Raw genomic sequence first — 26,908 nt, forward strand, 5'->3', positions numbered from 1 at the left:
CTGAGGCCCATAGCTCCTTAGCTATGACACTGAAAATAATACATTTTTAAAAAGCATGCCTCCTTCCTTCTAGCATTACCCCCTTCTCCCCCATGCAGGCTGGTGAACCCAGGGATCGTGGAGCACAAGAACATGGGGCTCCACTCTCTAAGAACTACCAAATCGATAGTCCATAACACTGGGTGGGAATCTGTGAAAGAGAGGTGAGAAAGCCTCCCCTACTTTAAAAATTACCCTTGCCAAATGTAAATGTATCCAGGAAGGATCAGCACCCTAACAATAACCTCAACAGTGCTTTTAATCAGTCATCATCAAATGCAATCATTGACAATCGTTTGCTTGCAGGTTCACTTTATCAAGGCATACAGAACCTTGTCTAATGTTAAGCATAAGGAATTCATCCCCACTACATGCTGGGGAAGGTGACGGTAGGTGACGGTAACTACCTCCACATGTGGGCGGTTGGGAAGGACCGGGGGATCAATGCTGGAATCCATAAGCCCTCTGTAATAAGTAGGGGACTGCTAGCTGTCCACCCCCTTACTGCTAAATAGGTAAAGGATTATTTGTAGTACAGTGTATTCATAATTATGCACAATTCAACTTAAAAATCTTTATTTGAAATACTGATAAGAAAAGACAATATTTAATTAGAAATATTACATTAATAAAAAAAACTTATTTTTCTTTCATCTTCCATAAACTTCTATTTTCATCCGTTTCTTCTTTCTTCGTCTCTCTTCATCTTTATTTATTGCATATCCTTTTTTTTCTTCTGTTCTATCCCATACTTTGCTCTTTACCCTTTTTTTTTTTCTATCATATACTTCTATTTTGTGGCATTATCTCCTCCTGTACTTGTCTTTCTTCTTCTGGCATTTTGCTCAGTATACTTCTTTTTTCCTTTTTTGTTCTGCTGCTCTCTTGCTTTTTAAGTTCTTCCATAATTCTGCCTGCTTTTGTTTTGTTTTTTATTCTATGCTCCTGTTCTTCTATTATCTTGATATACATTTTCCATGCACCCTTTACCACAAACACTTATTAATAACTCTGTCAGCAAAGATTTTTCCTCTTTTGACCTACTGTGCATGCTCATCGGCAGGTGTGCGCACAGTGGCATCATATATGACATTGCATGCCTGACGCTCCACACTTTTATTGGATAAATGTGCAGGCAGAGTACCATCTTACTGGTGTGACGGATGGTGATCTAGAGCACAAATTACACAAGAGTGCATTGTTTCCCCACTCAGCTGTGTATGGCTGCAGTGACAGCCAGTTTGGCCTAAAAAGTTCAATAGCTCGCATTTTCACCATGTTTGGCATGTGTTGTAGCATGCCTAGTGTTTAGGAGATCATGAGAGCACTAAGGAGAGGGATTGCGATGTGTTTAGTTAATCACCCTCAGAATGTATTTATACAAAATATATATCTTTATTATTGGTGCTATAACTATTTTCTGCTCAGTATATTTTAAATGCTTTACTCCTCAGGTCTCTCGATGATCATCATCCATTAAGTAGCAGTTTATTTTAATCAGGCACATACACAGAGGCAGGAACAAAGCCATGAACATTCTGTAAATCTGTCATCGTTCCTGCACATTAAAAATCCCTCCAATAAAAATAAAATTAATTAGCTGAGCCATTTTCAGTAGAGCATCATAAAGCGTAGTTGCTGGCAAGGTTTCAAGAGGTCTCAACCAGATTAATAAAATCAAGACAACTGTAAAACGATATTGCAAGGAAAAGATCACAGATGAGTAAATCACAGATAAGATACTTAAATCCTATTACAGGATATGTCCAGAAGCACCTATTAGGAAATAGCCTTATTAGCAGTAATCAGAAGTGTTTCATTATGAATAGGTCATGGCAAATTAGTTTCATTAGCCTCCCTGACAAATCTCAATGTGGTCCATATGGAATAGACCAGCACAGGTTATGTCCACAAGAAAAGGATCAGATTGTTATGACTGTCACCCCAAGCACACTGGAAAATGCATCAGATGTATTAAATGCATATACAATATTTTAAAATGAAACGATAAGATTGATTAAAACAAAAGTGGAGAAGGCGTGACTTGTGTTACAGTCTGCTTAAATCTAATCAAAACATTCCATCTGATCTTATTTTTGCTTCACTCAAGTCCATTTCCATTTAGTTAATTACCCAATTCTCCATAATAATACTGAGCACCCCCTCCCTGTCCCCTTCTGCCCTTCATATTGGGCTTGATTCACTAAGGCTAGGTTCACAGTAGGGGGACGTTGTGTTGCGATGCAATGTTAAAGTTGCAATGCAACATTACAACGCAACAAAAAAGTGGCAACGCACATGAACGCTGCATTACTGTCGCATTAAGTACCATATTTTTTGGACTATAAGACGCACTTTTTCTACCCCAAAAGTGTGGGGAAAGGGGGGGGGGGAGTTAGTGTGTCTTATAGGCCGAATTTTAGAAGACTAATTGCAGAAAGCGCAGCGGAAGCACTTACCTATCCCACCGCATGTTCCAAGACAATCAGCAGCTCCTCTCTCTACAGTCTCAATCAGCAGCTCCTCTGTCTTCATCTTTGATCACCTCTGCCTCCAGCGCCACTGCCTCCATCCACGCTATGTCTGTCCAGGCGCCCTCTTCACTGGCAGTCTCCGTACATCCAGAAGCCCATCTTCATCATCAGCCTCATCCATCTAAGTGACCTCTTCACTGGCATTCTCCATCCATCCAGGCACCCTCTTCACCAGCACTCTCCGGTGCCCTCTCACTGCATGACCATGTGCGCCGTGGTAACACCTGATGGCAGTGAGAGGGCCAGAAGCATCACGCCGGCCTCACATCCCTGGACTCCCTTTCAGCTCCAGACTCCCGCCAAGCAAACTCCTGCAGAGAGCCCCAAACATCCTCTAAGCCGCGCACCCTGCAGAGAAGACTCCCGCAGTGAGCCCCGGATTTGCTGTCAGCCACGCACCGTTGAGTAGACTCCAGCAGCAAGCTCCGGACTCTCTGTCAGCTGCACACCCCTGTAGAGAAGACTCCCGCGGTGAGCTCCGGACTCCCTGTCAGCCATGCACCCCTGCAGAGGAGACGCTAACGTCGCACTGTGAATGTCACATAGACTTCTTATTGCAGTGCGGTAAGCTGCGTTATAAGACTTTATAATTCAGCACAGCAACATCTCACTACGAACCTAGCCTAAAGCTAAAGTTTATTCTTAGATTTTATTAATATATCTAATTAAGCTTCGGATATAATGGGCTTGATTCACTAAAGGGTGCTAAGTGTTAGCACGCCAGTGAAAAGCCCCTTAGCACATGCAAAGGCACTTTGCACGCACTAATACACACGCAAAAAAGTTTGTGCACGCAAAGTTTAGCGATGCGCGGTGCGCGTGAAACGTCGCACCGTTCGCGTGCTAAGCGTACTTTAAAGTAAAAACCTCATTTTTTGGAGACTTCAGAGTCTCTTTAAGGGTGAGCTAATCACCAGAAGGTATTCAGCAAAACTGGCATGGATTTAGTAAAACTATCTGCTGCCAGTTTTGGTCATATAAGATCATGGGTTTGGTTTCCCGAAAGGTTAGTGAAATAATGGTCACGTGATATTTTTCATTTTTTTTACAATGCCAAGCCAGCCTAAAGTGGCAACAACAAAAAAAGTAAGCTTGGTCAGCTAATATCTCATATAGAAAAAAATGAACTTAGAAATATTGTTTGTTTCTCCTTGCTGCTAGCATACAGCCCATGCACGTTTAGTTTAAAGTATCAGAATGAAGATTTTTAATCTAAAAAAGAAGCTAATCTTCTCTGTTGTAAGCAATACATCCCTTCACAGGGTTGCTTCAGGATTCACTGACCAGCTTACCCTGTGCAATAGCAGCACTTGAGAGAACAGTGCTAAGAAAAATACTCAGCGGGTTATTGATCCAGAGAGATATCTGATTGTCATTTCCTGGAGTCAGGAAGTCAGTTGCGCACTTGAGAAACAAAACTGGCAGCAGCTGCTTGGAAATAATTTGGCAGCTTGCCCCCATTTCATTTCGGTATATTCTGCCTGCTTGTAACAAACTGAACAGACTGAATTCCGTGCAAATCTTTTCATGCTTTTAATGTACAGTACTTCCAATTCTGCAAATCTCGGCTATAAAATGAGATAACAGAAATATGTTAACATCACCTATAAAGTAACAGTCGATGTGAACAGCCTGTCCCACGTTTAAATACAGGAAGCACATTGGGCTGTGACAACTACCTACTGTTGTCAACAATGTGATTTTTTGAAAATTCATAAATGCCCAAAGGGGTGCATTCTTGTTCTTTGTAATCAGTGTAATTATTTGTTGAATGCAAACGTGTGAATACTATACTTCTAAGAGTCTGCATGTGCCAGTTAATGTAATTTGTATACATCTGTGTAAATATGTCAGTACAAGGAACAGTTGAGCCAACAACAAAACAGCCCAGACATCTGTATGTTATCTGTGAATAATGGTAAAAATGAGTAAATTGTGATGGGCTGAGGTAGTAGTGCTAGCAGGTTGTGGGGTTGTTAGGAGCTGCCTCCTCCTAAGACAGAAAAATGTCACATGTAGCCTATGACAACATTAGTTAGACAGCACTGTCCATTAAACTAGAGGAGACTCCAGTGGCTTGTTGGTAATAGAGGATTAAATGGCTAGGGGTGGGATTCACAACAAAAAAGTACCATCACTATCTTGCAATAGAACAGAAAATATGAAGGCTAATGGCCCTTAATCTGAGAAAATGGGATAAGTGTTGAGGCCCTGAAATGGCAGCATGCTTGAGGGTGGTGTGATAATAACCTTCCACTTCAAAATGACATTATTAACAGAAGAGAGTGGAAACTGGACTGATTATTTGGCCTAATATGGTAAAAGAAATACAGGATTTGTGAATGTGAGAAGTTTTGGGGAGATTACTAGCTTAAGACAAGTTGCAAAGGAAATGATCATACATAAACTTAATATTTTAACTCAGCAAGGTCAAATGGTAAAATGATTGATTACTACAAACACAGGATGGCTTCATTTTTTTCCTGCTCTGGGAGACTCCGGGGAAATCTGGAATGCAGGGACAGAGTAGGGTTACTGCTGAGTAGACCAGGAAAATAGAAGTATTATTGACTGACAATCAATATCTGAATCACTTCTGACAACCTATTTTAGAACAATTATAATAAAGGTTAGTGATCCAGCTTTATGCATCCAAAAAAATAGTCGGCAGTATGGCACTTCGCCCGCTAAGTATGGCAGTAGTCCACGTACATAGAACTAGAAACAGGTTGAAATGAAGCCACGTTCCTTCAGGCATGCGAAGAAGGGCTTCGTTATCATGCCCATCTTAAAAAAGAATCACTCTGAACAAACATAAGACCTGATAAATTTAAGAACATCTATCAAGGCCAAGAAAAGATTGTTGGGTCCATTAACAAATATTCATGGGCTGGAATATACAAAAGTTGAAAGAAGATCAAAAAGAGATTGAAATATATAGATGGATGCAATGGCTGGTGAAGGAGAGGCTGCAATTAACCACGGTGACTCCAAAAAGCAATTGTGAATTACCAGAATTTCATATATTAAAGTCTAGAAAAACTTGACCTGTGAAAAGCTAGTTTGCAAAAGATGGGTGGAAAATCCTTACAAGAGAAAACGTATTTAGCTAGGGTACGGTAATGCAGGTCATGATGATTGCACAGCATGTGCTACACACTTGTGTACATCTACATAGTGAATATGCCCATAACAGTCTTATATCTTACTGCATAGTCAAACCACTGAGGAGGAGATTTAAAGGATACCAGAGGTGACATGTGACATGATGAGAGAGACATGTGTATGTACAGTGCCTAGCACACATATAACTATGCTGTGTTCCTTTTTTTCTTTCTCTGTCTGAAAGAGTTAAATATCAGGTATGTAAGTGGCTGACTCAGTCCTGACTCAGACAGGAAGTGACTACAGTGTGACCCTCACTGATAAGAAATTCCCCATTTTATCTCTTTCTTGTTCTCAGAAGCCATTTTCTGCTAGGAAAGTGTTTTATAGTTGGAATTTCTTATCAGTGAGGGTCACACTGTAGTCACTTCCTGTCTGAGTCAGGACTGAGTCAGCCACTTACATACCTGATATTTAACTCTTTCAGGCAGAGAAAGAAAAAAGGAACACAGCCTTTTTATTTGTGTGCTAGGCACTGTACACAGGGACGGATCAAGATCAAGTTGCGCCTGGGGCAAGGTCAGGTTTTGGCGCCTAAAGGTCAGGTTTTGGCTCAGGTTTTGGCGCCTAAAGGTCAGGTTTTGGCTCAGGTTTTGGCGCCTAAACTGCCATTCATTTTGCCGCCTTTTTAAGAATTCAACAAACTGCGCCTGGGGCAAGATACCCGCTTGCCCCCCCCCCCCCCTAGATCCGTCCCTGACTGTACATACATATGTCTATCTCATCATGTCACATGTCACTTCGGGTATCCTTTAAGAATCCTTAAGACAGGTATTTCTATGTAGCCTCACCTAACAGTCTACAGGTATATTGTCAGTTTTATAAATGTTTCCAATAGTGAATCTTTACTTTTACTAACCAACTATACAAAACAGAAAGCCATCATTTTCTCATTTCAACTACAATTATTGTTAATATTTAATTTTAATGAATTTAGCATGTTCTAAAAAATAAACCATTATCAATGTGAGCATTATTAATCAGTAAGATCAACCTGTATAGGTCTTTTTTGGAACCACACAGGTGATTACATAGCTCTCTGGTCTCATAGTTATTGCTCCAATCATTTACCATTTGGGATAGTTCTCCTGCAGTGGCATAGCCTAAGAGCCAGGGACCCCAGTTAAAATGTAAATCTGCCCTCTACAGAATGTAGGTAGAGATGTTAATGTCAATAATTATTGCTACACAAAGCACACATAGAAGTAATTATTAACACTATATGACTACTGAAGAGCTAAAGCAATGGCTGAGGCAGAGCCAAGGGTGGGGTCCTTTGATCAGGAGATTGTTGTGGTCATGCCCCCCAAATCTCCTATTCCTACGCCACTGCTTAAAGGACAACTGGCTATGGAGGCTTCTTCTTCTTTCTTTGTGACCGCAAAGCACACGTCCAGCAGCAGTGGCATCAGAGATCTCAGGCAAGCTGGTGAGAACGTTCATAACCTCGAAAGGTACGCTTCAAACTGACAGTTTCTTTAAGGGGAGTCGCGCATATTACTTTACCTCTTGTGACAAAAGGGATATGGAGGCTGCCGTACTTATTTCCTTTTGAACAATACCAGCTGCCTGATGTCCTGCTGATCTTTTTGGCTGCAGTAGTGTCTGAATAACACCTGAAACAAGCATGTATCTAATCTGGACAGATCTGACAATAATGTCAGAAACACCTGATCTGCATATGCTTGTTCAGGGTCTATGGCTGAAAACATTAGAGGCAGAAGATTAGCAGGATAGCCAGGTAACTAGTATTGTTTAAAAAAATAAGTATGGCAGCCTCCTTAACCCTCTCGCTTCAGTTGTCCTTTAATGCTGGGAATAAGCATTATTTTTTGGGCAGATAGATGGCTCGATAGATCATTTCTGACAGCTCAGATCTGATTTAGATAATTTTTCTGAACAATTTTTTCATAGAAGTGAACGGAAATGGTTCAGAAAAACGATCAAAAGATCGAACGGAAAAAGCATTAGTCTTCAAAGTTTTATTGGACTTCAAGATTATCACCCACAGCAGTTATGAAGATTTGGTCATGATGGCACCAGACAAATGACACTTTCCTGTTCCATACCAGTAAGGCCTGTATAACAAGAAATATATACTTTTCTCGTAAACAAATCTGTTAACCAAAATTTATTTCTAAAGAGAATTACTGTTTCCAAATAACAATTCTCATCATTTAAGGTGACATATTAAAAATGAGTTGTATGTTTTATTAGTGGATTACTTACTTGGCTTTAAGTGTTTCTTCCTGGAAATTCCATGATGTATCTTCCACTAATTGAAGTTCTCGAAGGACCCGTCCAGGTTTATAAGCAGCATTAATTATCATACTGAGGACCTGCCACAAATTTATAGTGAGTGAGTAACTATACATCTGCCAGCTTTAAGTTATGAAAGCATTTATGTAACTATGTAACATTTAGAGAACAGTGAAATAAATGAATATTTTTCATCTGAAATAGTTTTGCTGTAACATTGATTTTGCATTAAACAGTGAGATCTCTAGTGAGAATGACCATGTAATGGACTTTTCAAATTTGGAAAAATAAACCACCGAAAATGTTCTCACAGTTTAAAGTGTACCTGAGACGAGAAGCGTTTCAAGTACCATACTTACCTGGGGCTTGTTTAAAGGGAAGGTCCTGAGCAGTTTCAAAATAAAAAAATCCACTTACCTGGGGCTTCCTCACTGGTTGCTCTGACATAATCCGAACTGTTCTGCACAGGTGCAGAACTACTGCGCCTGCGCAGTACAGTCCGGATGATGTCAGTGCAACTCTGAGAGCCGCTCGCACAGGTACAGTGGACATTCTGCGCCGGAGGGGACCCCGGGCAATTGGCGGTCTCTTTCGGCTTCTCATCTCAGGTTCTCTTTAACCTCCTTCCGACTGCCTAATGCTGATTAGCGGTGGGAGGGAGGCAGCTACAGGACCGCCTAACGGCGTCAATTCCTGTAACTTCAGATTAGCGGGGATCGCGCGCGCATCCCTGCTTGAGTGATGGAGCTCTGCTCCGTAAATAGCCTGCCAGCTGCAATAGTTCCTGACAGGCTGAAAACAAAGTAAACGGACACTTTTTAGTGTTGTACAGCTCTGCGACCTACCGCAGTGCTGTACGGGGGACAGCTCTGTCACTGAGCTGTCCCCTCGAGTGGCTCACAAGATGATTTCTCTCATAGGCTGATGCCTATGAAAGGTGATTGCAATGATTGTCTCTCCGGGAGGAGGGAGAGAGGGTGGGAAGGTAAATTAAAAGAAAACACACAGTTTTATAAAAAAATATTGAACAATAAAATTAATTTAAAAAAAACACTAAACGTCGCAGCCGGAATCGAATGCCACTAACAGAAAGCTCTGTTGGTGGCAGGAAAAGGAGGCAGGATTCATTTGGCTGCTAAGTTATAATGCCCTGCAATAAGCTGTTAAATCTGCAGAGCACTGAATTGTAAAAAATAGCCTGGTCACTAGGGGGTTGTGAGCCTGTGGTCCTCTACTGGTCAAAGAGTATATTTTACAATGAAATGCTATGTATAAATAAATATCATTGCTGCACAAGACTTTTAGTAATTTATTAATAAATAAATAATTCAATTTAAAGCCAGATTTAAGTTTCCAAAACTGATTTTAGCTTAAATATTTTAGTAAAAGCTTAGAATCAGCACTCTCACTGCAATGTAGACTAGCCCAAAATTGCGTATGTGTAGCACCGCCACCGTTTGAGCTAGGCGCTGGGTGGTGCCATTAGTAAAAATATTGGTAAACAACATTTTACTACAGACTAATCCGGCCCCTATTCTCATGCAAACCCTCCTTTCCTAGTGCCTACCACTAAAATCCACACCAAATGTCTAACCGTAACAGAAGAACCCTGTAAAAATGATTAGATGAAGCAGAGGTTATTTCTGATTGTTCTGATTTTGGGGTGACCAGATAGTAGTGATGATTGTAACCTGCTAATTAAAATTATTCAAAATTTCACATACATTTTTGCAATTACAGCCATACGTTATTATGATTTGGACATTCAATTAATTTTGTGTTATCCGCTCATAATGTAGTGTAATTTTTGCTTAATTTCGTCCTGACTTTAGTGGTTAATAGCAAAGCCATATAGGCTATCGGCAACAACATTTCTACATATATTAAGGGGAATTTTGTTCAAAAAGACCCTGTAGTTTTTGAGAAAATAAATTTTAAGAAAACAAAGGAAAAATGTTTTGAAAATCAGAAAAAAATACAGTTTAACAACCATTTTTGATAACAAAAAAAAAACTTTTTTACATTGTTACCACTATTGAATATACATAGCAATTTTGGTGATGATAATACGTATGGGGGCTTTGTTATTAACCGCTAGTCAGCACAAAGTTACGCAGAATTGTGAAATTATGGTTGCAAATTTAATTTACCAACAAAATTATTTATGATTTTTCCCAAATTTCACATTATAATTTTACAGCTTAATTGCAAATTATGATACAAAATTATGTTTATGCGAACAGTGTGCGCATCATTACCAAATAGTGCTATAAATCTTCATTCCTATTACTGGACACTACAATGAGCTGGGAGTATTGCATGAAGAGACTGCCTACAAGCAGTGTGTGCAGTGCATTGTGGGAATAGGGAGACTATGCCACACCTCCTTTACAAGGCACCCTCACTCACTGCAGATGGCTAAAGCAAGCTTGTGTATGAGTTTAGGGGAGTTCTCTTTCTCCGCCAACTAAAAAAGTTTGGTATGGCCCAAAAACTTCTGACAAACTTCTACTCCGCTACAATCGAATCTGTCCTATGCTCTTCCATCCTGGTTTGGTATGCCAGCTCCTCTGCCAGCGACAGACTCAAACTGCAGAGGGTCATCAGATCAGCGGAGAGGATCATCGGGAGACCCCTCCCCTCTCTGGACCTCCTTTACCATTCCAGGCTGTTCTCCAGAGCATTAAAGATCACCAATGACCCCTCGCACCCAGGCCATCGCTTCTTTAGTCAGCTCCCCTCGAGCCGGAGACTCCGGTTCCGGTCCATCTTCACCAAGACCTCAAGGCATAAAAACAGCTTCTTTCCCTCGGCCGTCAACCTTCTGAACTTCCCAGCCCCACACCACAACACCATGCCGGCACTTAGGCACTCTACACACAGATAGACGTCGCTCTAGCTCAAGCTGACTTTTTTCTGGCTGTTCTTTTTTGGATGTTTTTTTGGGTTGTAACTTATGCTACATTGTCTCTCTGCAAATGTTGTGTTCCTTTCTAACTGCTTGATTTGACCTGTATCTGTATCTATATCCTGTATCAGTACCCTGTACGTGCCAAGCCCAATTCTGGGCACGACCCAGTCGTGCTTGGCGATAATAAAGATTCTGATTCTGATTCTGATTTACGGTTTCCAGGTTTCTTTCTCCTCATTTCCAATCTTTTCTTAATGAGTAAACTAAAAAAAAATCAATTAGATCTTATCTGCTATAAGGTATATTATATATATATATATATATATATATATATATATATATATATATATATCATAAGCCCAGCTACACTGTGTGTTGTCGATAAATGCCTGTGGTATGCAGGTCTTAGCCTAGTCCCTAAGCCAAGCATGAAAGGGGGCTGTAAAGTATTCATGAATCAGTCTGTAATGTAAAAAAAAGTTAATTTATGTGCCAATCATACTAATGTCTTCATTTGTGCGCATAAATAGGCACTAAATCAATGCAAAAACCTTGTGCAAGGATATCTTTATGTATTTAGAGGTAAAGTGAGGGGAGCAAAATCCATAATAAAGGATAAAAAAATATGCCTTAATAGCGCTAAATCAGCTTTTTGAATCAAACTATTTGTCTGTGCTAAATGAAGCATATGCATTTTGTTCTGCAATGCTGCTGTGTTCCCAATGTGGTGTATGAACAAACTTATAAATAATACAAGGTTTCTTTTATGAATTTTGTTACTGAGTGGAAGGAACACATAAAAGGAGGCATGTTCACTTTACGCTTAGTAAGGTCATCAATTCCTTTGTGTTCAGCTAGAACAATGAAGGCTGTTGATTTGTTAGCAAGGATTTGTTTAGTTTATTGGTAAACTGGTGACAAAAGTCCATTATGCTCACGTAAACTTCAGGCCATTCATTGTAGATGGCTTGTCCTTGGTAGGTTATTAAACATAAAACTGTGTTTTCTGAATGTTTGAATAGGTTGCTGTAGGGCACGCATTGCCGAGTGTACGAAGAATACAATATAACATTTGAGGGCATGCAGAACAATAGGGTCCTACCTTTTATTTTCTGAAATAGACTAAGTTAATTATGACTTTATTCATTGTTCAGTGTACACAAAATAAACAATACCTATATAGGCCCAGTTTACATTACCTCCATTTTTCAATTTTTTTTTAAATTTATATGCAATGTTGGCACAAATTAGATTTTGCAAACGTGTTGCACTTGCAAGTCAAAGGGATCATTCCCATCTAATGTATTTTTCCATTTATAAAACAAAAAACTTGGGAGTTAATTGCTTTTTATATAAAATCCATAATTAGACGCCAAAAAATTGTTAAAAAAATGTGTAAAAATTATGTATGTTATGTGTTAAAAAAAGCACACCTAGAAGAAAAAAAAAGTGTGAATGCAGTTTGTAATGTAACAAGGCCTGAGCCCTAAACCACTCTACATTCCAGTGCCTTGAGACAGCAGAGACAAGGTACCAGTACTTAGGTGGAAAGAGAATGAGTAGGACAGTGTTTTCAATATGCCAGTACAGTACCTGCCAAGTATGTTTGATCAACTGAAGAATATAATTTCTAAGGGTGTTGCAAGCTCAGAAAAATGGATTGTCAGTTTTTGCAGAAATTCTTTTTAAGAGAATGCATTGAAAATGTGATTAAAGTAACCAGTGAGTGATCTGTAAATTTTGAATAGGCTGGTTGTGATCACTTCTTGTTTAACCACTTCCCGACCGCCTAACGCACAGAGGCGGCCCGGGAAGTGGAGCCCTGAAGGACCGGCTCACCCACAGAGGCGGCGGTCCTTCTAAGGGCATGGGCGGAGCGATCGCGTCATCCGTGACGCGATCCTCCGCCGGCACCTGTCACCGCTCGCTCGCCGCAACATCCCGCCGGCTATACGGAAGCGCCGGCGGGATGTTAACCCCGCGATCGCCGCATACAAAGTGTATAATACACTTTGTAATGTTTACAAAGTGTATTATACAGGCTGCCTCCTGCCCTGGTGGTCCCAGTGTCCGAGGGACCACCAGGGCAGGCTGCAGCCACCCTAGTCTGCACCCAAGCACACTGATTTCTCCCCCCCCCTGCCCCAGATCGCCCACAGCACCCATCAGACCCCCCCCCCCCTGCCCACCCCCCAGACCCCTGTTTGCACCCAATCACCCCCCTAATCACCCATCAATCACTCCCTGTCACTATCTGTCAACGCTATTTTTTTTTTATCCCCCCCCTGCTCCCTGCCCCCTCCTGATCACCTCCCACCCCTCAGATTCTCCCCAGACCACCCCCCCTGTTTACTGTATGCATCTATCCCCCTGATCACCTGTCAATCACCTGTCAATCACCCGTCAATCACCCCCTGTCACTGCAACCCATCAATCAGCCCCTAACCTGCCCCTTGCGGGCAATCTGATCACCCACCCACACCATTAGATCGCCCGCAAACCCGCCGTCAGATTACCTCCCAAATGTATCGTTTACATCTGTTATCTTCTCTAAACACCCACTAATTACCCATCAATCACCCATCAATCACCCCCTATCACCACCTGTCACTGTTACCTATCAGATCAGACCCTAATCTGCCCCTTGCGGGCACCCAATCACCCGCCCACATGCTCAGATTGCCCTCAGACCCCCCCCCCTTATCAATTCGCCAGTGCATTAATTACATCTGTCCTTCCCTGTAATAACCCACTGATCACCTGTCAATCACCTGCCAATCACCTATCACCCATCAATCACCCCCTGTCACTGCCACCCAACAATCAGCCCCTAACCTGCCCCTTGCGGGCAATCTGATCACCCACCCACCCCAATAGATCGCCCGCAGATCCGACATCAGATCACCACCCAAGCGCAGCGTTTACATCTATTCTCTCCTCTAAACACCCACTAATTACCCATCAATCACCCATCAATCACTCCCTATCACCACCTGTCACAGTTACCTATCAGATCAGACCCCTAATCTGCCCCTTGCGGGCACCCAATCACCCGCCTACACGCTCAGATTGCCCTCAGACCCCCCTTTATCAATTCGCCAGTGCAATATTTACATCTGTCCTTCCCTGTAATAACCCACTGATCACCTGTCAATCACCTATCAATCACCCATCAATCACCCCCTGTCACTGCCACCCATCAATCACCCGCTGTCACTGCCACCCATCAATCAGCCCCTAACCTGCCCCTTGCGGGCAAACTGATCACCCACCCACACCAATAGATCGCCCGCAGATCCGACATCAGATCACCACCCAAGCGCAGTGTTTCCATCTATTCTCTACCCTAAACACCCACTAATTACCCATCAATCACCCCCTGTCACTGCTACCTAACAGATTAGACCCCTATCTGCCCCTAGGGCACTCAATCACCCGCCCACACCCTCAGAATGCCCTCAGACCCCAGCCCTGATCACCTCGCCAGTGCATTGCTTGCATCTATTCCCCCCTCTAATCACACCTTGAGACACCCATCAATCACCTCCTGTCACCCCCTAGCACACCTACCCATCAGATCAGGCCCCAATTTGCCCCGTGTGGGCTCCTGATCACTCGGCCAAACCCTCAGATCCCCCTCAGACCCCCTTCCGATCACCTCCCCAGTGCATTGATTGCATCTATTTTCCCCTCTAACCACCCCCTGAGACACCCATCAATCACCTCCTGTCACCCCCCTAGCACTCCTATCCATCAGATCAGGCCCAATACAACCTGTCATCTAAAAGGCCACCCTGCTTATGACCGGTTCCACAAAATTCGCCCCTTCATAGACCACCTGTCATCAAAATTTGCAGATGCTTATACCCCTGAACAGTCATTTTGAGACATTTGGTTTCCAGACTACTCACGGTTTTGGGCCTGTAAAATGCCAGGGCGGTATAGGAACCCCACAAGTGACCCCATTTTAGAAAAAAAGACACCCCAAGGTATTCTGTTAGGTGTATGACGAGTTCATAGAAGATTTTATTTTTTGTCAAAAGTTAGCGGAAATTATTTTTTATTGGTTTTTTTTCACAAAGTGTCATTTTTCACTAACTTGTGACAAAAAATAAAATCTTCTATGAACTCGCCATACACCTAACGGAATACCTTGGGGTGTCTTCTTTCTAAAATGGGGTCACTTGTGGGGTTCCTATACTGCCCTGGCATTTTAGGGGCCCTAAACCGCGAGGAGTAGTCTAGAAAACAAATGCTTCAAAATGACCTGTGAATAGGACGTTGGGCCCCTTAGCGCACCTAGGCTGCAAAAAAGTGTCACACATGTGGTACCGCCGTACTCAGGAAAAGTAGTATAATGTGTTTTGGGGTGTATTTTTACACATACCCATGCTGGGTGGGAGAAATTTCTATGTAAATGGACAATTGTGTGTAAAAAAATCAAACAATTGTCATTTACAGAGATATTTCTCCCACTTAGCATGGGTATGTGTAAAAATACACCCCAAAACGCATTATACTACTTCTCCTGAGTACAGCGGTACCACATGTGTGGCACTTTTTTACACCCTAAGTACGCTAAGGGGCCCAAAGTCCAATGAGTACCTTTAGGATTTCACAGGTCATTTTGCGACATTTGGTTTCAAGACTACTCCTCACGGTTTAGGGCCCCTAAAATGCCAGGGCAGTATAGGAACCCCACAAATGACCCCATTCTAGAAAGAAGACACCCAAAGGTATTCCGTACGGAGTATGGTGAGTTCATAGAAGATTTTATTTTTTGTCACAAGTTAGCGGAAAATGACACTTTGTGAAAAAAAACTATTAAAATCAATTTCCGCTAACTTGTGACAAAAAAATAAAAACTTCTATGAACTCACCATACTCCTAACGGAATACCTTGGGGTGTCTTCTTTCTAAAATGGGGTCATTAGTGGGGTTCCTATACTGCCCTGGCATTTTAGGGGCCCTAAACCGTGAGGAGTAGTCTTGAAACAAAAATGACCTGTGAAATCCTAAAGGTACTCATTGGACTTTGGGCCCCTTAGTGCAGTTAGGGTGCAAAAAAGTGCCACACATGTGGTATCGCCATACTCGGGAGAAGTAGTACAATGTGTTTTGGGGTGTATTTTTACACATACCCATGCTGGGTGGGAGAAATACCTCTGTAAATGACAATCTTTTGATTTTTTTACACACAATTGGCGATACCACATGTGTGGCACTTTTTTGCACCCTAACTGCGCTAAAGGGCCCAAAGTCCAATGAGTACCTTTAGGATTTCACAGGTCATTTTGAGAAATTTCGTTTCAAGACTACTCCTCACGGTTTAGGGCCCCTAAAATGCCAGGGCAGTATAGGAACCCCACAAATGACCCCATTTTAGAAAGAAGACACCCCAAGGTATTCCGTTAGGAGTATGGTGAGTTCATAGAAGATTCTATTTTTTGTCAAAAGTTAGCGGAAATTGATTTTAATTGTGTTTTTTCACAAAGTGTCATTTTCCGCTAACTTTTGACAAAAAATAAAGTCTTCTATGAACTCACCATACTCCTAACGGAATACCTTGGGGTGTCTTCTTTCTAAAATGGGGTCATTTGTGGGGTTCCTATACTGCCCTGGCATTTTAGGGGCCCTAAACCGTGAGGAGTAGTCTTGAAACGAAATTTCTCAAAATGACCTGTGAAATCCTAAAGGTACTCATTGGACTTTGGGCCCTTTAGCGCAGTTAGGGTGCAAAAAAGTGCCACACATGTGGTATCGCCGTACTCAGGAGAAGTAGTATAATGTGTTTTGTGGTGTATTTTTACACATACCCATGCTGAGTGGGAGAAATATCTCTGTAAATGGACAATTGTGTGTAAAAAAAATTAACAATTGTCATTTACAGAGATATTTCTCCCACCCAGCATGGGTATGTGTAAAAATACACCCCAAAACACATTATACTACTTCTCCTGAGTACGGCAATACCACATGTGTGGCACTTTTTTGCAGCCTAACTGCGCTAAGGGGTCCAAAGTCCAATGAGCACCTTTAGGCTTTACAGGGGTGCTTACAATTTAGCACCCCCCAAAATGTCAGGACAGTAAACACACCCCACAAATGATCCCATTTTGGAAAGTAGACCCTTCAAGGCATTCAGAGAGGGGCATGGTGAGTCCGTGGCAGATTTCATTTTTTTTTGTCGCAAGTTAGAAGAAATGGAAACTTTTTTTTTTTTTTTCCTCACAAAGTGTCATTTTCCGCTTACTTGTGACAAAAAATAATATCTTCTATGAACTCACTATGCCTCTCAGTGAATACTTTGGGATGTCTTCTTTCCAAAATGGGGTCATTTGGGGGGTATTTATACTATCCTGGAATTCTAGCCCCTCATGAAACATGACAGGGGGTCAGAAAAGTCAGAGATGCTTGAAAATGGGAAAATTCACTTTTTGCACCATAGTTTGTAAACGCTATAACTTTTACCCAAACCAATAAATATACACTGAATGGGTTTTTTTTAATCAAAAACATGTTTGTCCACATTTTTCGCGCTGCATGTATACAGAAATTTTACTTTATTTGAAAAATGTCAGCACAGAAAGTTAAAAAAATCATTTTTTTGCCAAAATTCATGTCTTTTTTGATGAATATAATAAAAAGTAAAAATCGCAGGAGCAATCAAATAGCACCAAAAGAAAGCTTTATTAGTGACAAGAAAAGGAGCCAAAATTCACTTAGGTGGTAGGTTGTATGAGCGAGCAATAAACCGTGAAAGCTGCAGTGGTCTGAATGGAAAAAAAGTGGCCGGTCCTTAAGGGGTAGAAAGCCCTAGGTCCTCAAGTGGTTAAAGAGGCACTGCACTGACATGTAGTAGAATGTAATACATTATTTAGGATACCAATTTTTACATTACTTATCCTGCATTCCTCAGCATCAGAAAGACTTCCTATATCAATATATTTCTGTATAGTGGTATGTATCACTGCCCTCCCTGTGATGTTTAGCCTAGGCTATTTAGTTATGCGGTCGTCTGCCCCAGAGCACTCTGGGAGACCATGCGTTGTTTCTGCCCATTTTGGAACACACAACAAACTAACATTCCGCACCTTGCCAGCAGGATCTCACATCCATAAATTTAAATATGTAAATAAGGGAGAGGAAAGATTTTAAAATTGGTAAAACACTGACTGAATAATTTATAAATCAATATTGTAAAATATAAACAATTGCATTCATTAAGTTATATTCAGTAAAGTTTCTCTTTAGGCATACATAATAAGTGGACAAGCAGAATGACTGCATGATTGGGACCAGCCAAGCACAGACTTTAAAAAAAGTGTTACCTGAACAAACTGATCCCATGCTTCTCCAAGAATTATCCTAAAGAGGAATTTTACTAAATAAACTGATATCTGCTTTGGAATATCCTATTTTACATGGATCATTCCTAGAATGAATTTGATTGATGCTTCAGATAAAAGAGTTGTGACTTTTCTGACCTTAAGACAGTCTGAGTACAAGGAAAATGTTGGTGATACTTTGATATGGGGCTGCATCTTTGAAGGTTGTTGCTATAAATTATTACAAATATACCACAATATAGCTCTTATAAAGGCTAGCTGTGTTTTAAGGTCAAACAATATATCTGTTTACACCTGGAGGTGTTACTGCTAACCAAACCATCATATGACTATTAAGAGCCATTTAGGAGTCTATGGAGAAGCACTGGAAACATTACACATGATAGATAAAGTCTCCACAGTCTCATGAATGTACAAGCATTAAGTGTTATATGCTGTGTTATGCAATGTTATTCACACTTATATAATATTTTTTTTTCGCTTCAGTGTCTCTTTAAACAAATTTCTTATATAAAAATATGACGGTGTTGCCATAATTAGTCTTTGCTGTGCAGAATCACTGCACAAATGTGCATGTTGGAGTTCATCATGCCGGAAATGCTTCTAGAACTCAGCCAAAGGTAAAAAGAAATGTTACGAAAAGCGCTAATTAGATCATACATTTTAGAAAGCACACGTAGAATCGTTCCCGAGGAAAAAGTAGTATATTTATTTCATGGTTGTGTGAATCTCTGCCATTTACATCTGTTTGCGGTTTAGATTGGCAGTGTCATCTAATCACCAAGAAACAAATGATTTATATTTTATTGTTACTTGCAGCACTTGCGATTAAATCTTCTGCTATTCATTTTAATAGTTGAATAGGTAATATTTGTTACTATGAAAGCAGTACAGAATACAGCATAACTAATATTTCAATACAGTCTTGTTCTGTGTTTACATATCTCCTATATGTCATTCCTTTTTGACTTATTGCCTATGCTGTCTAAATAAGTGCAACAGAGCTACTCAGATAGGATTCGGGGTCAGGCAGGGTCTATTTCAGACAAGGACCAGTGGTGTTAATGTATCATTGCTTTGAGTTGTGGTGCTTCCAATATATTAGCAATGATGACATATTACACTAGACATTTAGCAGCACTGCTGCTTCTCTGCATAGTATACAGGGCCGTCTGAGTCACTAGGCAACTATACATTTTTGCCTATGGCGCCCTGGGTGAAAGTGGGCGCCCTCTCGCCGCTCTCTGTGCGTGTTTGTTTATTTATTTTATTTTTTTCTTCTTTCAGCCAGCCAGGTCGGTGCTGGCTGTGACAGGCAGCTCAGCCTGTGCCCGGCACCGCCTACTGGTCCGCCCCCTTCCTCTCCTCTCCTCCGAGCGAACAGCAAGCACATTAGTTTTCCCTGCATGCATGTGCCCGTAAAAAGTAGCAAGATAGTTCCCTTCCCTGATTAGAGCGCATGTCAGCCTCTTTTCACTTAGCCTCTTCACAAGCGACTACTTTTCTTCTTGCTCCGCCCCTTTACAGCCACATCAGCCCAATCAGGAGGCTTCCACTCATAAGGCGCGCCAGTTTCATGTGGGGAGTAAGGATGGGATAGTACGCAGTACGGTCCTGCTGCCACAGCTTCCTGGGGGAACAGAGCCATGTTCAGCACATATTCAGCAAGCAGTGCACTGTCCCGTGTGTGTACACTGCTGCTGAGAGAGAGAGGGGCTCTGCTTCTGCCACGGACATGTGCCCACTGCCTGACAGTCTGCAGCCCTGCAATGTGCAAGCTGTAAGTACTAAGCTGACATCTGACGCTGACAGGACTGTGCAGTGAGCTGGGACACTAGTTGTTGCTCTCTCTGCACAAACATTGGGGGAGGAGAACCTCTGATCTGTGTCCAGGGACAGAGAGGTTACTAAGACAGTCTGTAGCAGCCAGCGGTCTAGTTAGCTCTCCTCTTTGCCTGCCTCTTCTCACCCTGATCTTCTTTTCTTTCTTTCTCCCAGCTGTCTATCTGCCTCTCTGCTGTCTCTCTTTGCTTCTAGTTGTCTCTCTGCCCTTTACCTGTCTCTCTCTGCCATCTCCATCCACCAGCTGTCTCTCTCTCTCTCTCTGTGCCCCTCTGCATCCCCAAGCTGTCTCTCTCTCTGTCTTTCTCTCCCCCAGCTATCTCCCTCTGTGCCAGCTGTCTCTCTCTCTCTCTCTCTCTCTCTGCACAAACTTTGTCTCTCTCTGCTGTCTCTATCCACCAGCTGTCTTTCTCTGTCTCTAAGGCTATGGTGTCTATCTCTCTCTGTCCCTCGGCTGTTGCTCCGTGCCGTCTCTCTCTGCCAGTTCACCCAGCTGTCTCCTTAGCTGTCTCTTTTAACTGCCTCTCTCTAGTGTCTTTGCCTGGCAGCAGAAAACAAGGTTCACAGTGGGTGAGCGCAATGGATCGGGAAAGCGGCGCCTCACGTTATCTGAGTGCTGTCACATGCAGTGAAGCATACAATTAATGAAAAGTATGCTTCACTGTTGACATGCACATTTTGCTTTAACACACTACATGTAGTGGGTTACAATGCCACATGCTGTTACTGTATACTGCAATGCACCCGTCACATTGTGAATGTTGCATATATGGAGTGTTGCAGTACAACAAGCAGCATCACAATGTGACCATTATACATCACCACAATGCCCCACTGTGAACGTAGCCTTAAAAAAAAAAGTGTCAGTAAAAAATTGCCTTTGTCAGTAAATTTTTGGACTTTTGTCAGTAAAAACTAAATCGAAAGGTTGGCAACACTGCGCCTGTCACACGTGCTTGAAGGCACCATGCGTGACGCAGGGACCAACGCCGTGGTACCACCGGCTGGCTACACATGACTGCGTGCGCAGTGTGCGCACAAACTATCTGCAGAGCAGGCAGCAGCAGAGGCGACGCACACACCTCACAGTGAGTGCCATCTGCAGATCTGCTGCTCTTGATAATTTTTTTTATATGCATCCTGGCTGACCCAGTGGCCCTGATTCCATGTGTGTGTGTGTGTGTGTATAGTGTGTGTGTGTGTGTGTGTACTGTGTATTATAGTGTGTATGGTGCGTGCGGTGTGTATAGTGTGTGTATAGTGTGTGTGTACTGTGTGTGGTGTGTGTGAGTGCATGCCGCAATAAGTATATTTTAAGGTGAAACGCTCTGCTGCATTACAACTATCTTCTGGTAAACCCATGCCGCAATAAGTGTATCTTCTGGTGAAACGCTGCTGCATTATTATTTTCGGGGGTCTTGGGGGTGGGGTTCACCACATGAGGGCGGGGGGTATGGGGCTGGGGGCAATCGGGGGGGGGGGGGGGGCACAGGATTTCTTGCCTGGAGTGACAAAATGGCTAGAGACGCCCCTGATAGTATAGCACTAGAGTACCATTTACTGTTCATCATCAGCATCAATGCCTTGTGTTGTTGAGTTTATTCTACTAAGTTTGCATATGCAGCAAATTGGAGCAGACAATAAACAACACTGTGACTTGTCTGGACACTGTAACTATTGAGAGTTCAAGAAATGACCCATAGTGATGATCCTGCAACAGTGTGTATAACATTAAGGAAATTCACAATGCTGTAAATGGAAAGACCTGCATTTTTGCAATTTTCTGTGCAATATCCTTGAAGGCACATAAAATAGGCCTTCTCTGCCTCTGTACATACATACACCCCCCCCCCCCCTTTTTTTTGTAAATAGCAGAGGTTTCCTAAGATATGTGGTAGTTTTCCCATGCCAATTTGTTGCTCAGAACAAATAACCACAATTGCTTTGCAGAGAGCACAAAGCAATTTTACTGTTATCTACACTGACAAGGTAGCATGTGTTGCGCAATTAACCTGGCTTGCGTTACCTAGCTAACATAAGTGTTGTTATACTGGGAACACACCATGCAACTTCGTGTCAGATAGATCAATAGGTCAATAGACAATTTCCGACAGATCCAATCTGATTTTGATCTTTTTTCTGATCGATTTTCTGATCACTTCTATACAAATCAATCACAAAAACGATCAGAAATCAGATCAGACATGTTGGAAATTATCTATTGACCCCTCTGACGGAAAATTGCATGGAATATTCCCAACATTATGCTGGGTACACACGATGAGATTTCCCGCTCGATCGCGGGATCGATCAATTATGTCCGACATGTTCGATCGGGTTTTGATCGATACAGCCATCGATTTTGTATACTTAACATGAGTAAATCGAAGGCTGTATTGATTGAGACCCGATCGAACAATAATCGATTGACCTGGCGATCGAGCGGGAAATTGCATCGTGTGTACCCAGCATAACACATGCTTTGCAAGCAGTGCAATGCATATCGCCATAGCAAATCTCCTGTGACATAAGTAACATGGGTCACACTAATTGCACAACGTCTGCTACCTCGTCAGCGTAAGTAATGGTAAAATTGCCGTACACTCTCTGCGCACAGCAACTTTACCAAACTATTGTGAATGTGGCCCTGTAGGTCATTAAATGGTTTAAAAAGCATAGGATCTGAGTCATAATAATAAACAACAGCGCCTTTAGCGGCTGACTTCTGTTTTAGTTAAAAAATGAATTGCAATAACTAAATATATAATTAGGAGGATATGTTTTAGCCCATCCTCGAGTTTTAATTTAATTGCACAATCATTCTTGGTACGATAGCTTTCAGAGCAATGCAAACATCTTATTCAAATAAAGCATATTCCTTCCTCATATAAAAGGAAAACCACATAACCATCTGCAGAACTGAACTTTGGCTAATACCCCACAATTTTTAAAGTCCTGCTATAAAGTATAACATGCAGGCTATGCTACAACAATTACATTTGCTTTTTATTAAAGCAACACAGGGCTAACAAATTGCTCTCTACTTTACAGAACATATTTCTAACCATTAAAACGCATAGCTATAAAGCAATAAACAAAATCATATTTAGCCATAAAAACATTAGAGACTGCTCTCTTGGGCAGGTCTGTAAATTTTGGTTTATTAGTTATGCTCTGATATCTAAGTTTTCTAGCTGCTATTCACTCTGCCAAAAAAGATCAGCATTATTAATTTCTAGAACTGTACTTTCTCAAGCATGTTGTTAAGACTGTCCCTCAGAGAAAGTGACTCACAGGAAACTTATAAAACTAAGGGACTTCTATTAAACTGGTATGACAATTCTAATGCACAATAAAGCCGTAATTGTAAATTAAACATAGCTATTCCTAGATTAAAGAAAAGTGTATAGCAGATGTATTTTATTTCCTTGTTGTGTTTAGTATTAAAAATGAATTAAACACTGAAGTTATTACAAATAAGAATGCGTGAAATAATACAAATGAATGTTCAGTTTTACACAGTACCATCTGTTGGCTTAATTGGTAAATGTTTGTGAACAGTGAAAGATCTTCCCTTATTGCAAAGACCTTGCAATAGCATTACATTATTTCAGCCACAAATTGCCTAACTTTGAATAACGAGCTTAACACTCTTCTCTGTGCCCCTATAATGTCGTAGTGCATAATTACGGCTCATAATTACAACTACTCGTAAATTACGAGTCATTACGCTCAACACTATTCTGTGTGTCTTCACTAAATGCATCACATTGGCTGTTGGAAATGTTCTTTTAGGGCTCAGACACACTATAAGCACTTTTCTGAGCATTTGCGATTGATTGGCACTTTCTGAGTGCTTTTTAAAAATCATTCCCATTCGCTTGTATTAAAATCATGGTAAAATTGCGTAAAAATTTGCCTCAATCGTGTACGTTTTTACACGCCTGTGATTGTACACGATCACATTGATTTTGACCAGCATGCCAGATCCAGGGCTTGGCTGCGCTCACATATGGTGTTGCATGCTGGTTCTGGGGCCCCAGGCAGTGAGAGTTCCTGGGGCCCCAGGCTGGCTTGTGCACCATTGTTTTTAATTTTATTGTAGATTCCCATGCAGTTTAGTTAGGAGGGGGGCAGATGAGAGGGAATATCCTGCACGCTGGTGCCCCCTGCTGGCCATATAGCCATTGTCTATATGCAACTGAAACCCTCTCCAACGACTGGCTGAATTTGCTCAGCCTCTGCTTAATTGATTACTGCAGACTAGGTGTAACGTGTGTGTGCACTTCTTATTGGCTTACAAGCAGCCTGCAGGCTTTATATAAGCAGCAGAGAACTGTTTGGGAAGTAAGTATTTCCCTTTGTGTGTTTGGTAATACTGAGAAACAAAGCACATAGATCAAGTGTGTGTCAAACATGAACATGATAATTTATAATATAATGAAAAAAACAATAACAAAAAATAATATATATATATACACACACATATCTATACATAAATACACATATATCGGGGAAAATAATACAGTATATTTAAAATCTCAAAATATTATTTGTGCAACATACCTCTTTAAGAACCAACACACATTTCCCAGGACCCACTGACTGAGGTAGTTCTGCTATTCGCCCTTTATTTAAATAAGGTCCTGAAAAGCAGCGGTGATTGATGAACAACCTAGGACAACAATACTTTCCATTGCTGGTTCCTAGGTACAAAAAACAGTGTACAGGAAGGATTACAATAATGATGATGTTCTCATCAAACAGCATTATTTTTTATTTGAATATTGGCTACCAATTGGGATGATCAATGAGATGCTAATAGTTCTGAGTTGACACCGCATTATGCAAGATTTATAAGCAAATTTATGCAGTTTGAAAATGGGCCAATCAATTTCCATTTTCAAGTAGCATAGATTTTCATGCAAAATCAAATTTTGCATAATCCAGCATCAATTTGGGATTATTTGCAGCTCATGGACCAAACCTAGTTACTAAAAAATTTAAGTTTTCTTTTTTCTATGATAAACATACTAAAATCATCAAGAATGGTATAAATGTCAGATCAGAAATTATTTTTAAAGGTAGCTTTATATGATCATAAGAAGTATATTCTCTAATAATGCACTATACAATTCTTTAAAAACAAAACAAAACTAGAATAGTTCCAAAAACTAGGGACTTTAGTTCAGATCTTCATGTCTAAGTGGTTACATGGATTTGTCCAGGTAAAACAGATTTGGTGTTAAGTTTAGAATCCTGCTTGTTGCAACAATTTTCTGTCATGCACATGTTTAAAGGACCACTATTGCGAAAAAAGGTAGGCAGTTAAAATCTGACAGAACCGACAGGTTTTGGGCCAGTCCATCTCCTCATGGGAGATTCTCAGGGTTTTCTTTGTTTTCAACAGAATTTCCTGAACAGCAGTTGCAAAGTCTAACTGACAAGATAGTGTGTAAGTGATTAAGGAGGCTGGCTTGTATCTTACTAATTTTGCAGTTAAACTGCTGTTCATGAAATGCTGGTGAAAACAAAGAAAACCCTGAGAATCCCCCATGAGGAAATGGGCTGGCCCAAAACCTGTTGGCTCTGTAAAATTTAACTGCCTACTTTTTTTCGCGATAGTGGTCCTTTAATAAAAGGACTTAAAATCCTCACATCACATAAGGTAGTACAGTAGTTAAGTCAATCTCTAATGTTCTGAGTCTGAATCAATGCCGTCATTATGGAGGATTGTATGATCTCTTCATGTTTATATGAGTTTCCTTCCCCATACTAGAAGTCTACTGGTAGCCTTGCTGATGACTAACCAAACTGGTTGCATGTTATTTTACTCTGATAGGAACATTAGGAAATTAGCCTCTTTGGAACAGTTGTAAATAGTTTTCTCTGTAAAGTACTTAATAATACATTACTGCACCAGGTGCAGTATAATCACGGTCTGGGAAGTCCCAGGGCTGTGAATACTCGTTTTCAGTGGCAGGCAGCCACCGCTTGCTCCCGCATGCGCTCCCATAGCCGCCTGTTAGCAGGGAGATGAAGGAATGGGAACCCAGTTCCTATTCATTAAGCTATGTCCCCATGTCAATGAACGCCGGCATCTATTAGATGTCTGTACCATTGTATCTTCCTGGAGTTACAGTGCCACGCATTACTTCCGATTCACGTACACGAATCGGAAATAATGCGCGAGGACATCTTGTGGCCAAATAGTAAAACTATATCTAAATACATTTATTTAACAAAAATACCAACATGTACATCTAAAATTAACTACTTCCCTCCCACACTCGATCATAGTACCCAACAAAGCAAAAAATCAGCGCCAAGGGAATCAATAGTTCGATCGCTACTGAGAAAGGACAGAGTCCAAAGTCCACACATATAAAAACTAATTAAAAAGTCAGCGCAGATTGTAAGTGAATAAACTGTTTCACAATCAATCGTCTTTCACCAATGTGGTCATAAATTCTCATATCCAAGTGGTAGACCGTCACTAAAGTATTAGAGGGAGCTTACCAACTTGCTGACAACCCACGTTATAAGGTTGTATGTCTCGCATTCAGTGGAAAAAGGAACAAGGAACCACCCAGGATCCAAGCACAATATTGTTTCAGTGTTCCCATTTCTTGGGCCCCGTATGTAAGTTTTATTGAATTTTATTTATCTTTTATGGCTATGTGCTATGGTTTTTAATAAACGGGTTACACTTAGATCTACCGTTTATATGCATGTTTTACTGGCTCTGATTCTCCGGATGGTGTACCCGAACCAATATAAGGCTTTTTGGAAGTCTTGGATCCTGGGTG

At 41.2% G+C, this 26,908-nt stretch overlaps 1 protein-coding gene across 7 annotated transcripts in view; it reads right to left on the minus strand.

The window, feature by feature from the left end:
* SFMBT2 (Scm like with four mbt domains 2) overlaps positions 1-26,908 on the minus strand; it is a 279,053-nt gene that overhangs the window by 15,621 nt on the left and 236,524 nt on the right. For all 7 annotated transcript variants that reach the window (XM_068276048.1, XM_068276051.1, XM_068276049.1 and 4 more), the window contains 2 exons: positions 24,666-24,805; positions 7,968-8,077 (listed from right to left, as the gene is read on the minus strand). In XM_068276048.1, the coding sequence (XP_068132149.1) occupies positions 7,968-8,077; positions 24,666-24,805 (250 nt within the window). The remainder of the gene's footprint in view (positions 1-7,967; positions 8,078-24,665; positions 24,806-26,908) is intronic.

Source organism: Hyperolius riggenbachi, chromosome 3 (genome assembly GCF_040937935.1).
Source record: "Hyperolius riggenbachi isolate aHypRig1 chromosome 3, aHypRig1.pri, whole genome shotgun sequence".
In the NCBI taxonomy this organism is placed as follows: Eukaryota; Metazoa; Chordata; class Amphibia; order Anura; family Hyperoliidae; genus Hyperolius; species Hyperolius riggenbachi.